Source organism: Pteropus medius, unplaced genomic scaffold, assembly GCF_902729225.1.
Source record: "Pteropus medius unplaced genomic scaffold, Ma_sr-lr_union100, whole genome shotgun sequence".
Classification (NCBI taxonomy): Eukaryota; Metazoa; Chordata; class Mammalia; order Chiroptera; family Pteropodidae; genus Pteropus; species Pteropus medius.
Window position 1 is genome coordinate 9,681,413 of NW_024342474.1, and position 15,727 is coordinate 9,697,139.

A 15,727-nucleotide genomic window follows, 5' to 3' on the forward strand; every position below is an offset into this window, starting at 1 on the left:
CTTGGCAGTGAGGAACATGTCTGAGCTTCTCTCAAACGATTAGTCGCCCCCGCTGTTCTTGTGATATTAGCTGACAGAGACACGATGGAAGGGACTGCACAGTGCCTAATAAACTTTTTGACAACTGCCGGGGTCAAGAAAAACCAGCTGTCACCTCTGGGTGCAGGCAATAAGAAGAATAGTAGAAATGAAGAGCAACTCACCTTTGAGCGGATACCAAGAGTATCCATTTGTAATTCCATTGGGAAAGTTCATTTTACTTTTACACTGATCTCCTTTCATGTTGGGATTTCTCGAAGCGTAGGTATTTGCAAGATATTGAAAAACATCATCATCGGGGGTTAAGCTCCGGTAGTGTAATGTCCCAGTTGCTGTATGTGAAAGACAAACCAAGACCTTCCAGTTGGTGTTAGAGTAAGAGGAAGCACACGACACCATATTAGCAAATACATCATCACATCACACACAAAGTCTTTAATTTCCTAGAGAGAAATCTTCTACCCACTTCCACGAATGCTCCCTCTACTCTTCTTCCTGGTTTTTAATGAACATACACAAGGTGACATCACACGAAATAGGCCATATACATATCCAGGCTCCTCCTAAATCAGCTTAAAAGTTAAATATCTTCTTAGTCACTCTTGCTAATTTCTGGAGGATGATAAACTTTCCTTAGGTACTACAAGGGTTAAATGAAACTACTATAATATTTTAAGTCCTTGGTAAATACGTCGTCTCACAGTTTTAGGAGTCAGCAGTTATTGATTACTCATATGATTAGCAAAGAAAGATAAGTTCTAGTTTTATTTTCTTTTGGCCACATTGCCTCTTGTGAGATAATCTAAATCCCAGTTTTACTATTTCACTGATGAATGTCAAGTAATCCTGTTGTTGCTTGTCAGTTCAGTCATGTTGCCCATCTACTATTTGTGAATGGTAGGAAGGATGGCTCAGGGTTGAGAAAATGAAGCCCTTTCGGATAAGTTGAGTAGAGAGTAGAAGAGTTTATCCCCATTCAGAGGCAGAGTTTGCAGTCGCACTCTGGACTTAGAAGCCAGAGTGGGGTCCATGTTTGCTTACCTGGAATGCCGTTATCGAATGGGTAACTGGCCACCAGGGCACCGCCGTGGAGGTTTGCAGAGAGAACAAATGTCTCCGTTTTCAGCCACTCCATGACTGCCACAGTTTCAGGCTGCCTTGTTTCATTATTAAACTCAAACGCATCGGGGAAATTTCTGTTCAGGTCATAGAAGTTATCATTTTCCCTTTAAAAGATAGAAGTTTTTAGGGTTCGCTGGTGATATGCGAGGATGTGGACTCATGCAGTGTGAGGACCTTTGGTTTGGGCGCCAGGTGTTTCTAAATATGAATACAGGGTGGTGGACGTTTGCCTTGGCAGCTGCCAATGAACCACACTTGACATTCACACAGCATGTAGTCCCCACCTGTGCGACTTGCTCTCACCAATGGGACAATGGCTATTGTGATGCGAACAGAGGTTTGATAAGTGTTTTGCATTTGGGGGCTTTTGCTTTTGGAACAGTCCCTTATGGAACCCTGAGATCCCAGTGCTAGCCATGTGGAGAGTCCACATGGAGAAATGGGGAACCCAGGTGACAGCCGGACTGAGACTCCAGACATGGTTCCACGCTAGCTGTTTCAGCTAGACCCCAGCTGAGGCCCCAGATACAGCACAGAGATTAGCCATCCCTGCCCTGCCCTGCCCTGCCCGAGTTCCCAATTTACAGAATTGAGAGTAAATACAGAGGTGGTTGTTTTAAGTCCCTAACTTTTGGGGTGGCTTTTAACATAGCATTTGATAACAGAAACAACAGGAGTGTGCTACTTTATACAAATGTATTTCTGAAAAGTGGACCGACCATGTTTAAATATGCAACAAACACTTGAAGGGGATCAAGTGGTGAGATTTTATTTTTGGTAAAAGCAAACAAATTTTTAGTCGCACAAATATAAATATATATTAGACATCTGAGAAATGCCAAACTTCCTGAGGCAGCTTGAAACAAAATAAACTGTTTAAAAATCAGAAATACTTTAAAACTCGCTCTTCTTTTGGGTTAGTTCTTGTACTTGCTTAATAAATCAAGTGGTAACTATTGAGGGCCTAGGGACTATGCTAGGCCCTGGGGACTTAAAAATGACGAACAAAATGGACAAGACTCTGGTAGCTTATAGTTTAGATATTAAACAAGAAATCAGACATTAAACATTGTGCTATGAAGGTGAAGTGCTAGGTGATGAGAGTACAATCGGGGACCTAATATATGACAGATTAGAGAAGGAGTCTTTGAGGAAAGGCTGAGCAGCGGGCGGGGAGAGAAATGGGAAATTGGATGTGCAGAAGGCCTGAGGTGAGAAAGAACCTGTAGTTCCAGGAGATGAAGGAGGGTCAGAGTGGCTGAAGCAGGGGAGAGGAGAGAAGGTAAGGGGGAGTGGCAAATAAAGCAGTAAGGTGGGCACAGGAGTAAAGCAGCCTTATTCAGGATTTTGCTTTTCATCTTCAAAGCAATGGGCAAGCAGCCCTGAGGACTTTTCAGCACAGCAATGACAGGACATAGGCTATGAGGTGGTTCACTAACTCCTTGGGACAGGGCCAAGGGGTATGCTGATGGGAGCCTGTTCGTTATTTTGTTATGTTTTAAATAAGGATCGACTAGCCCATTATTACCTTCCGTTACTGTAAAAACAGTCAGGCTTTTTGACATTTTCAAATCCATCTGGGTTCATTGACGGCATGATGTGTATCCGGGTGCTATTGATTAAATTTGTGATTTCAAGGTCTTTTCCATCGCTGGTTACGAGATAGTCAATTAAATGGAGCAACAGTTCTCGCCCTACGGTCTATATGTGAGAAAAGGGGACATCATTAGATCAGAAGAGAACAAGGAAAACAGGCTCCAAAGCACAGATGCCCCAACAAGGGTCTCTACCACAGGGTATCCGAGGCCAAAACCGGTGGCGAGGCCACAGTTTCTCAAGCACACTGATACTCTGGCAAGTGGGAATCAATCACGGGGGTGCTGAAAATTGTTAGTAGAAGGTTTTTTCTGGTTTTGTTTTAAGCTAATTAAAAAAACTCATCTGTAGATAATTTACTTTTAAAAAATGAATTAGAGTGGAGTAAAAGTTATTCTCATCATGCTATTTCCAATTTGCTTCCCTTGTAAAATACTTTCTGGAGTGGCAGAGAAAGAAGTGGGGTTGGCACGGGAGCTGTGCGTCTCCACGAAAACACGTGGTGCCCACGAGGGCCGTCAGGGATGTCTCATCGGGGGGACAGATGAGAATCTGTGTGTTGGACATGTAGATTTTCAATCGAGGAAAAGTCCAAGTTTGTAATAAGCATAATTTAAACAGGTTTCTGTTTCTGTATTCGTCTATTTCCAAGTTCTCTTGTTTCCAAATTCCCCTGGTGCACATTTGTGCAACTTTTCACCGAATGTCTCATTTCCACATTCTCGTTAACTTTAGTCATTTGCACATCATCCTCACAGTTGTTTTGCCATACCTGCATATTTTATATACTGTTGTTTATATTTTAAATTGGCTCACATTGTACTTACGTTAAATAAAAATAAAAAACTTTGTGTCATCATTTTGCTAGATGTGTTTCTAATGTACATTAAAATAAAAGCATGACTATGAAAAGAAAATGGTCACATCCACCTAAAAGTATTTATGTACCAAAAATTAGGAAACGGAAGGCCTGTGAGAGATCTTGCTTTACAATTCCCAAGAGGGAGATTTACTATTTTTCATATTTAAAAAAATTTTAAAAAGGAATTCACATTTCAGTCTTATTATAGAAAGATTTGATTAGGCTGTATCGATTTCTCTCTGATCCTGGGTTCAAGAAATCTCTTTCTGAGTAAGGGGTATTTACCTCTTACAGAAGGTCAGATGCTGTTGAGGGTTAGTAAATGGGAAATCGGGGCAGCAGGCGATTAAACAAGGGCAGCGCTCAGAAGCATTAATGTTGGCAGTGGGCAGGGAAAGAATTTTCAATTACAACTCCACTGCAAGAATTCATTGCTGTGACAAAGGATGAGCAGTTCCATTCTTTATGCCCCTCACTGGCAAGCAAGCAAAGAGACCACATTTTATGAATTTGTTATCCTAGTGAACACAAAATAATTGAAACTGAGACTAAGAAAAATAATAAAATCATGATTTTTTTTTCAAGAAAACGAATGCGTAACCAAGGTATTTTCTGTATGTCTCCATCTGCCAAAACAAATCGCAAGTTTTTAACTGCAGAGAGTAAATAAAAATCTTGGAAATACATTAAAGAACCAACTAAGAGTCAGATAATTTAAAAAATGCTGAAGTAAACAAATGAAATTTCACAGGGAATTAAACAAAGTCCTCTTTTTGTGTTGGGCCATATTTTGCTGCTTCTCTAACAGCAGATTTATGCCAAATAATTCAAATTAATTCTTTCCAGCCTTAATATAAATGTCTCAAATACTCATTCATGTTTTATGTATAAACCTCCCGACATTTAAAATTAAGTCTTTGACTATGAAACCTTGGACAGTCCAAATTTTAAGATAGAATGTAGTCAAAACAATCTCCAGTAGCTTAACCAGCCTTTCATTTAGCATGCTCATTTTCTTCCTGTGAGAGTGTAGACTTATTGAGAGAATCACTAATTAAGAAACTGAAAGGCTGGATGAACACATCAGCTTCTGGAACCTTTCACTCATAATTCATCCGGCATTTAAAATGGCAATAACCCAGAAAACGGAAAACAATTCTCTATCAGTTTTAGTTCGATTCAGTCAAACTGAAATTTGCTATAGATAGATAAAATTGAGTGTTCAAACTTTTCAAAGAATGTTTATAAACAATGTAAAAAAATTTTTTGAAGAAACAATCCACAACATAGTGTGTTGTATAGAGAGAGACAGGTAGCACAAAAACTTTAGCAATCCTAATGATGGAATCTGTTTTTGAAATGCTACATTGTAATGTAGCTTCAGGGAAAAAAAATAAGCCTGTCAGTTCTGGGGGGCTCCACAATGGTGTGTTACAGATGTAATTCACTAGTCTGACTGGCTAGCTAAATCCTTCTTCAAGTATCAGCCTAAATATTACATCGTCTAGCACACTTTTCCCTGCCCTCCCAAAGTCTGGGTTTCAAGATCTGCCTTTGTGGTCCCACAACTCTCCTCACCTGTGCCGTCCTCTTACTGCTCACATACATTACAGTGGCCTGACCAACCACTCTCTCCCCACTCCACCATGTAAGCCCTTGAGGGCAGGGATCCTAAGGGCTTTCTCTGTAGCCCTGCTATCTTGCCCAGATCGGTACATTTTGTATTCAAAATTGACTCTTGTTACTGTTGACAAATCCATTACAAGGTCAAGACTATTCAAGAACTTTCTGAAAACATAAGGACTTAAGGTGCTTAGTGAGAGGTGATGTACGAATGATCAAGTTATTTCATTTAAAGGATTTTCAATACTGAATGAATTTTACAGGAGTGGGATTAGCAATTCTGATCATGCCGAGGACTTGGGATTTCTGGTCATCCTGGACCAGCTCCACCAAATGAGAGATGAAGAGAAAAGGGATGGTTACATGAGGAATTTGATACATGTTTAAAAAGAATTAGACACTTCATCTGGAATAAAGATTAGTTCTGTCTAAATCCAAAAAGAAAGAATCATCCAAAGCCGCACTGTATAATTGAGGCCATTTTGCTATCATCTGGCATAGTGGTGGAAGAAAGAACTTGGAAAGTGCATTTGGAAAGATGAGCTTTAATTTTTTGTTTTGTTTTAGTAAGTTTGGAAACTCTGCTGCATGTTGACCACACATCCCAGATTTTCCAGGACAGGCACAATTTCAGATATTATGTCCTATTACTCATGTAAGCGTTAGAATACATTTCAGATACGAACATCTATAAATACAAACTACATCTCATAACCTGTCTCCTACACCTAGAAAGTGTGTGAAAATAAATGTATCCTTTATTTTAAAGTTGAAAAATATGGTCACTATTATTCTGGGAACGTTTTTTCCATCAATCTATATATGGAATACAATAAACTATAAACTAATACCACCAAATGTGAAATTCTAAGCATGATGTGGACATTTCAAAAGTCTATACCCAAATAAACCATCACAGAAAAAATAATTCATGTATGTTTAAGAAACAGAAGCTTTAAAAAAATCCCCAGAAAAAATATGAGAATTGGCAATTCACTTAAGTTTAACAAACACATATTGAACACTTACCCCCATACTACACACGACCGTGGGCCCTGAGGTCAAGGGAGCCTTGCGAACCCAGCCTCTGACCTGCACTTTGCCTATTACTATATTAGTTAAAAACAACTGGCACCCAACTCTTTAAGCAGGCTTCACATCAATATTTCCATTAGAGAGGAATTAGATATGTTTTAACAATCTAGAGATTATCCGTGTATAAGAGTTTTTTCTACAAAGTTTTTAAAAATTGGGATAGAAGACAGGCACAGAACAAGAGAGGGGAGGGCTCGAAGAAAGACAAGGAGCGATTTTCCCAGGCAGTTCTCCTGCACCCACATAAGGCTGAGGGTATTAGATGTTCCCAGTTTCAGGGCATGGCCCCAGTTGTCAGTGAAGCTCTGATTGTAGATATTGGGTTATAAGTTTACCACGAAGTTAGCCAGCCACAGAATGGGTGGAGGGAGGTGCAGGAGGGGAAAAAGACCCCACTCCCAAACTCTGTGAATGTTTGTGGAGTGAGGGAATGGCTTTAGAAAGCCCCACTCAGTGTGTGCTGACATCATCCCTTCCAACTAAAAACAATTATTAGACTTCAGTGTCAGCACTGCCAATTAGGAGCTTGTATAAATTAAACCCAGAAGTGGGGCTTCTACAGTGCAGCACACCAACGTGTGTGCAAAGGAGGAAGTGGATGGTCTAGAAGAACACCTGCTAGTCTTACAATGAGAAAGGTAGAAACTCAGAAATAATACTCCCAGGATGTTCTGAAAACAGCATGAACATCAGGTGACAAAGGCTTATCAAACCTGTGTTAGCTGCCCAGTGTGATTCCACAGCAGTCAAGGAGAGGAAGTCAGGGAGTAGGAAAAAGAAAGGGACGGAAATAGGTGACTTGGTGATATTCATTCCAGTGTTACTCCAAGAGCTTGCTACTCTTTTATATGATGAATGGGCCCAAATCTTCTCATCGAATGGCACTGGTACTACGTATCCATCTAAATGAAATTAATTTGAAATAGATCAAAGATCTACATGTAAAAGTGAAAACAATAAAATCAGAACATTCCAAAAGCAGCAAAAGAGTACAGGAGGCAGAGCTCAGTGCTCAGGCTCTGGTCTCAGATTGCTATGACCAAACCTGGACGCTCTTCTCGGTATGTGTATTAACAAACACGCCTCCTGCAGAAGTGGTCAAAAGAAACGATGCCTACAAAGCACTTGGTGTAGTCTGTGTTCAATAAGTGTTGGGTAGAGTTATTTTCTTGTAATGCACTGTGTAGAAGGTAACTTGCCAGCCTGATCAATGTGGCACGGCAAGCTGGTGTCATCTAATGGATGTGAGCCAACAGCAAGGTGACAAGATAATATGAAAAATATCATACGAGAGTAGATTTAACTGCACTTCTTTTGTAACAATACTTGCTTGTAAATGGGCCATTTTAAATTGATTTTGCTACCTGCAGTGTGCTTTTTTGCATTCCAAAGTATAGTCAGACTAATTAGCTTGAACCTTCAGCATCAACCAAATTAACTCATCTACACAATTCCTAAGATATATGTTAGCCAAAAATATTTCACCTAAATCCAATAAACCTTTAGATCTAACTTCCTAAACAGAGGGACCAGAGGCACAGCTTCAATGAAACAATAAGGAAGGAAACAAAATATCCAGAGTATGGGACATTCTGCAAGACAGACAAACTGACTGGGTCTTTATTAAGTCTAGTGTCATGAAATGAGTCTTTAAATGCTCAATTAAAAGAGATTCAAGGGATATATTAACCAAATATGATCTATGGTCCTGAACTGGATCCTGACTTGGGCAATTTTGGGGACATTTTGAGGATAATTAGAGGAACTAGAAAGTGGGATATAAGGTAAAGATAGGATAAAGATTTATTGACAGGAGAGGAGAGCTAGTATTAACTTTAAAAATATTACAAATAGCAAATTAGCATAGTTCATTTGGTAAAACTGCAGGCACATACATGCAAATATCTAGAAGGATAAATAATAAGGAATTAACAGTCCTAATTTTTGAAAGGACAGTAGTTCAGTGTTTCTTGTTTATCTTTTTTTCTTCTGAATGTGCATATGCTGATTTTGTAATAACAGATTATTTTTTTTAAAAAAAAAGACCCAATTTTAAAACAAGCCATAATTAGGTAAAGTAAAAATTCATGGGGGGAAAATGCAGGTATGATCAACAGAATTGAGTCTTCTTGATATCACTGATGCTACTGTCATCTAGCCATGGCATTAAGTATGGAACACACACACACACACACACACACACACTTTTACACACACACACACACGTGGGGTCCCAGGAAAGAGGAAACATTTTCTAATAATGTAGTCCATTCTGTTCCCCCTGCCATGTGCCTCCCTCTGGGATTCGCCACATGAGGCCCGCAACCCCTAGAAGAGCCATAGACCCTGAGGTCAGCATTCAAAGTTTGTGCCAGAATAGCAAGGGGTCCATCCAAAGGAGGTTAAGAACCACTGCCCTAAAATGTTTGCTATGCCGCCCTTTCATAGCGGGTTCTTGAAAATGCTCTTTCAATTCCAGAAGATCTGAGAGAGGAAGGATGACCCTCTACCCGGAGCGATTTCTCTGTTGTTGGATTAAACCATCACTTTCCTCAGCTCCTAATGGTACCAGGAGAGCAGAATTTATAAGATCTCAAATTGGGGATAATAAGTTTCTCAATGGCCCATAGCATCCCTAGCTGGGACACACAGGAGGTCATAGGACTTCAGGTCCCCACCCCAAAACACACTGGGACTTAACCCCCTGCCTACTCTCAGTCCTTAGCATTCCTCAAAGAATCACAGAGCCCTGATTCGATGGGCTACATTAACAACCCAGAGAGCAAGATGATAGCAGAAATTTGAGAAAGTGCATGGAAGGAATAAGCAAATTCGGAGGTAAATGAGGGAAAGGACACTTGCTTATCTTTGGAAGTTTCCGTTCTGAGAATTAATTTCTGAGCAGCAGGCTGCAACTTCTGAAATGCCAGGAATTCGATAAATAAATTGCTAAAATCAATGGGTGCTATATGTCTTTTACTAAAAATGGATTCCACAGGACCTTAATTGATAGGCTAGATAGCAAAAGGGAAAGGAAGTCTGGGCTGCTGTCTGTAATGAATGGTTGTTTTATTATAAACAACTTTGGTCAGGCTTCCTGCAATATGAAGTTTTTTAAAGCACAGCCTAATCATGCTCAAAAAAGTCACAGGGCAATTGAACTCCCACCCACAAATGAGGTTCAAAGATCAACCCCTTTCTTAGAGGCAGGTGTTTGTATCTTAGCTCCAGCTGCAAGAAGTACGCTCACAGGGCAGGACAGGTTGGGCAGCGTGCCTGGAAAGGGCAGGCTGTGTGTGTCATGAGGGGTGGATCCTGTTCTATAAAGCCTAGGTTTGGGGAGGGTTAGGCTAGGACGGGAAGTTCAGCATTTGATTAGAGCATGACACCCACACTGCTGCGAATTCGGAAGTGTTTTAACAAGCCAGCTAGTTGTACTTACTGGAATATACATTTACTTTGACATTCTTAGAGTTGTGTGTTTTATAGGGTGTTACACATTATTTCTACATAAATAGTCTCTGCTGTGATGACTGGGAGCTATTTTGCCCTTACACTTGATTGCCTAGTTGTGTGGAGTCCTGGTGAATAGAAAATAGTGCAGTTGTCACAGTTTTAAAATACTCTGAAGAAGTAAGGTGAGAAATAGAGGCAAGCATCTTCGAATGCCCTGCAAGAACAGCTGGGCAGGAAGAAGTGGTAAAAGGGCATTTTGCAAAGTATGAAATAAATAATATAAAACAAGACAAAGTAGAACCCTGCTAAGTTGGAAAAGAGGCAGGACATGGAATTAAAGAGTGTTTGCAGAACGATCGGTATGAAAGAACCCTAAGTTTTATTTCTATGAAACTTTTTTAAATTAAATTTATTAGAGTGACATTAATTAAAATAGAACCCTAAGACTGATTCTCTAAACTTGAGCATTGTAAACACTGAGTATTTGATTAAGAGCAAGTGACAAAAGCATTCAAAGAGCCAGATATTAGGAGTTTGGATTGCTACTTCTGATTGTTTTGAGTTCAAATAGGCTATAAGCTCCTTTGCTGGGTCACCTTGATGCTGACCAGGAGGGGAAAAAAAATCAACCCAGAAGGAGTTCAGCTGGCACTGCTGTTCTTCCAGCCCAACACGAAACAAGCTCAGGTTACCCTAGCAGGGCACTGGGTCAATAACCAAATGGCTGCAGTAGTGGCTGGGCCCTGGTTCCTCAAATTCTCTCAGAAGGCCTAACAGGAAGACCTTTCCAGAGTCTTTACTACAATTTGTGCTGCCTCCCTGGCATTTATACAGAACTTGAGAGGCCTGAGGGGAACTTTGGTGACATTTCAGATATTCAAGTCACATACATACCTCATCTCCATGCATATTTGCCACATATTTGAACTCTGGAATCCCAATTCTGTGTTCCTTTGGTGACCGCCCCACAACAAGAACCCACAGGTTTCTGCCTTTAAAAGGAAGGAAAAGGTAGAAAAGTAAGTCGTCTTTTAAGATGACAAATGAATGACAAAAGGAAACAAATGACGCTGCTTTTCCCACCTGATTAATGGTTCATGATGACTAACGTTCATATGACTAACACTTCTGTGCTTAAAATGCTCCTAGTTAACTGCCAGCCAAAACCCTTTCAATTTGAGCACAAATATTTAACTTACTATTTTTGAATGTGATTTTTAAAAACTGAAGACTCATTAGGCTACGTAGATCTTATTTTTCCAAAGTATTTATATACTTTGCTCTGAGTTCCTAGTGCTTTATAAAGACGATCTTGCTAATTCACACAATCACACAAACTCAGATTGTAGCTGGTGGTTGACAGAGATGGTGCCGAAACTCTCAGTGCAAGGAAAGTGGAAAAAAGTAACAGCAATAAAACATATAACTCAGGAGGGAGATTGTTTTCTAAGTAAGATATCCTGAATCTTTTATTCGAACGCTGATGGAACACAGCTCCTTTGCAGTGAGTGTCCTCGGTGCTCAACAAGTCTTGTCAGGAAAACTGGGATCCACGGACCAGCCAGATTATACCCCAAGGAAAACTTTCAAGCCCTAACTCTGCCACTGTTGGTGTGATCTGGAAAAGGAAGGGCAGAGACTAGGCCTTCTGTGGAATTCATGAGCCCAGGAAAGGAATTTAACAGCACTAATCTGCAGAACTTCAGATCTAGTTCCTTAAATCAGGGGTCCCACAGGCTGGGAACACTCAGTTGCCATGAGCAATCCAGGGAGAAGCAGATACTGAACTTGTCTTTTTCACCATTTATTCTTATAACAATATTTTAGGGAAATTCGTCATGACAAGGCGATGCTTCAAATTCAGAATCCTCATTCCTTCATTCATTCATACCACATACTTATTTAGTACTACTTTATCCAGGCATTTAACCAGGTGGCTAGACTTTACAGATAGATCACTCTCTCTACACCCAGTGGGATTTTGATTTAGTGGAGAAGACAACATGCAAACAAATAACTACACTAGGCTGTGACATATATGATCAGGTATTATGGATATGGAATAAAAGAAGAAATGGTTAACTTTTCCAAGGATCAAGTAAAACTTTACAGATGTAGGGTTTTAGGGCTGACTTCTGAATAGAGTTCTGAAGAAGGATTCTGAGTTTGCCATGTGGACAAGTACAGTCCACCTGGTCTTCTCCCTCCAGAACCATTTCACTAACCAGAACCTTTCATTCCCCAATAATATCAATTCTCAGGTCATCTGGAGTCAATTCTACAAAGATAACACTTTCATGTTAAGCAAGCAAGAGCTTTTTCTGAGGAGTGAGTGAGCTATTAAACTTGGCTCTTTAGGTTTCCTTCTAGGGAATTATTTTAGGTAGCTGTTACTGCTTTTAAAGCTAGAATAATCATAGATTTGTACAGAATATAGTCTAGTTCACTTGTGGGCAAGGGAAAAACTTCAATATCATCTTAACATTATATTTACCAGCTCTCTATCTGCAACAGCTGGCCTGTTACATAAAGGAGAGTATAAGATGACAAAAATCTGATTTAATATGGATAGCCAATACTATTTGGTTTAAAAAAGAAGGGAAACTGAAACAATAAAACCTAAGTGAAGAAGTACTTTGGTGAGTAACTCAATCTCAATTTTAGCACAAATGACCCCTAAGTGAACTGCTAGATGAGAACCTCACCTTAAATAACTTCAATGGCACAAAGTCTGAGAATGAAACCAACCAATAAACCTGGAAGATATTCATACAATGCTTTAGGAAAGACAAGGCTCTTGAAGGGTTTAAATCAACCTCTCCAATGAACACTGGCTGTCTCTGGCTTATACCAGAGTAAATGCACAAAGGACAAACTACTTACTTTTCACAGCCTGATTGCCAAGGCAAGGGTAATTTAAACAAGATTTTTTTTTTTCTATTAGGGTTGCAAAGGTTACCTTCATTCCCCAAAGTTCTCGCTAATATCAGGTGTGCTAAAGAATTCTGAGATGCTTGGCCTCTTTCTTCTCACTACAAAATAAACAAAACTTGAATTCCAAATATTTCAGTATCTGTATTCAGGAACTCACTCGGGGCTTGACACAAGTCTCAGGGATGTGATAAGAGTGCCCAACTGGGTTTGCTTGAAGGATCAGGAAGTCTTACAATTCGAAAGGATTCACAAGACAAGAAAGCAGACAATAAGTGCCACAAAATACTGTAGGAGTTCAGGAAAAAGCAGGAAAAGCTTGGAAAATTAGGTATAGCTTCAACGGGCAGGAATGAGAGAAGTGTCATTCCCACATCAGAATCACCTAGATCCTTTTAAAACTGCCAATCCCTTAGACCCGTCTCCTAAATCAAACTCTAGGGGCAAAGCCTGAGATCTGCATTTATCAGGCTCCCTTGGTGATTCTGAGGCCCATCAGAGTTTGAAAGCTGCTGAGAGTGAGGCAGCGAATGTCCAGATAGATTCAGGAGGCAGTCAATCTTTAAGCACCTAAATACTTGCCATGTGGTAAGTAAAGGGGGGCAATCTCAAGCAAGGTGAGCAGAGGAGGCCTTTTCAGGATGCGCTAACACACGCCGACACCAACAGCAGTCCAGTAACGTGCTGGAACGCAGGCCTGTCCGACATCAGGAACCAGGAACTGTACCTCAAAGACTGGTTAAACCACAGCTACGAGACCAAATTGAAAGCAGCAGCCAGCACTGCCACCTGCAACTCTAACCTTCCCAAGATGACCAGACTCATTTGTAAATCTGGGTTTGAATTTTTAAAAATTCAGATACATCTCCATTGTGCAAACGACCATCCCACAGAAAGGCTTAACTCTTCATTTTCTCACTTATTCATTCAACAAATAGGCACTGAATGCCTATTCTGAGCCTGACATTTAGTCAGCTGAAACAAACGTAAATCCCTAACTGATCATATTGCCAAGAAAGTCACTTTGTCTGACATCACTTTCATCATTTGAAAAAATGAAGTCCAAAAGACACACGTTTGATAAACTTTCCATTATTTGTGGGTTAGTCAGTCATATGTGAATCGGATCACGTGGCTCCACTGCTTATCCTGCAATGGCTCTTCATGGCATCAAACTGGAACCCAAGCCCTCAGCATGGCGCACCAGACCTCTCATGGACAGTCCGCTTCCTGCCGTGAGCCTCCCGCAATCCCATACACGTGGCTCTAGCCATTCTTATGTGTTGGTTCCAAAAGGAGCCAACCATCTGCCTTGACATCTTTAATGCAAGCTCTTTCTTCTGAATGGCTAGTCCCTAGTCTACTTGATCAAAGAGGCCAACTTCCACCCGCCTTTTCAAGGCTCAACCAAAAGCCCCTTCCATCCAACTCCTTTCTTACCTTTCTTCTCCCTCAGTCCTATCCCTTCCCTTACCAGCTGGAGTTACTCTCCCTTTTGTACTCCCATAGTACTTCTGCAACCCCTTCCCTATCACTTACTCAAACTGTAGGGTTTCCTGTTGGCAAGGCATTGTGTACATCTGTGCTTGCAGCACCTAGTGTAGTGCCTGGCACATACATAGCAGATGACTAATAAACAATGCTGAATGAATGAAAAATGACCGGATAAATGAACAGCTAAGGAAGTCCAGTTGGAACCAGGATCGCCACTGCTTCAGAGATCAAATGGAGTTGTTTTCCAGTATTGATAGAAAGGTCTGCAGCTGGTCTACAAAGTGCCATCTGGGGTGGGGTCTGGAAAGAATCCAACTTTTTAGATCAATTCTTGAGTAGATGGACCTTTTTGGAGCATTTCTGTACAAGAAAGTGCTGAGATCAAAACCAAACACTAGCCTCGTGTTATACTCTTCCGACAGCATGGGAAGAAGGGATTTTATTTGCTTACACATTTGCCCCCATGGCACTAATGTTTTGAAATGATACCTGAGAAATGTAGATGTTAGTTTCCCTTTTATTTCTTCCTGAATAGGTGAATGGAGAGGCTTGGGGAGCTCGTTTTCTAAATCAGGATTCTTCTGTTTGCTCAGGGACTTCTTTTTTTCAATTGAAAGAAAGGAAAGGAAACATCTGAGGTTGCATTGAATTAGAATATATTTTCTTTTCTTCATTTTTGATTCCAAGGCAGTCGAGACTCTCAGAGAAGCAGAGCGGCTTGTCTCATTAATCACTAACCATCAACCAAAACAAGACTGTAGGAAATGCCTCTGCTTTCTCCTCTGGAAGCTCTACCTTCCTCCCACTCCATTCCCAGATCAGAGACTGATGAATCCATTCCCTTGCCTCTAAAAATTTTCATTTTTAAGCTGTAAATGGTAAAATTATAAGAAGTTTAAAAAACTGAGTTTTAAAAACTGGCCATAATTCTCCTGTCCCAACCATCATAATTTCCTTATGTTCCCCTCTAGTCTTTTTTCATGTTGAGACGGGAAACTTTTAAATCCCCAAAGTGAAAACCTCTAGAGGTCTCATACTATAAAAAGCTGAGAACTTCCCTTTTTGGTCCCTTGGGAGAGAAATCAAACATAATCAGATCATCTTTTTGAAGGAGAGTTCAGCAATCATAACAAGTGTAGTATTAAAGTACGAAAAGTACTTAGAGATTTTTTTTAATGTTATTTGAAAATATACAATAATTACAACTAGCACTACACATTTATTGGCCATTTAATGGTTCTCTTTTATGGTTGGTCAGAGGCATTCTGGTTCAGTGTGGATATTTTGGTTCTTTCTTCTCAGTTGGTGTTTTTATTTCTTAGGAGTTCCTGCAGGTGTCACACAGCTATAATTTATGACGAGGACAATTCTGATCCATTTGACCAGAAAAAGAAAAGACAGTTTGTTGGAGACCTGCTTATCCTTACTATCTATTTAAGAACTCATCTTTTAGTGACAAGAAATAATGGCAATTAATTTACTAGTTTTCTCACAAGCTGCTCTGGAGAA

General features: G+C 40.2%; 1 protein-coding gene across 3 annotated transcripts in view; it reads right to left on the reverse strand.

Annotated features, from left to right (window-relative positions):
• CPM (carboxypeptidase M) overlaps positions 1 to 15,727 on the reverse strand; it is a 55,433-nt gene that overhangs the window by 15,732 nt on the left and 23,974 nt on the right. For all 3 annotated transcript variants that reach the window (XM_039865967.1, XM_039865965.1, XM_039865966.1), the window contains exons 3-6: positions 10,688 to 10,785; positions 2,690 to 2,862; positions 1,081 to 1,265; positions 204 to 371 (exon numbers count right to left, since the gene is read on the reverse strand). In XM_039865967.1, coding sequence (XP_039721901.1) covers positions 204 to 371; positions 1,081 to 1,265; positions 2,690 to 2,862; positions 10,688 to 10,785 — 624 coding nt within the window. The remainder of the gene's footprint in view (positions 1 to 203; positions 372 to 1,080; positions 1,266 to 2,689; positions 2,863 to 10,687; positions 10,786 to 15,727) is intronic.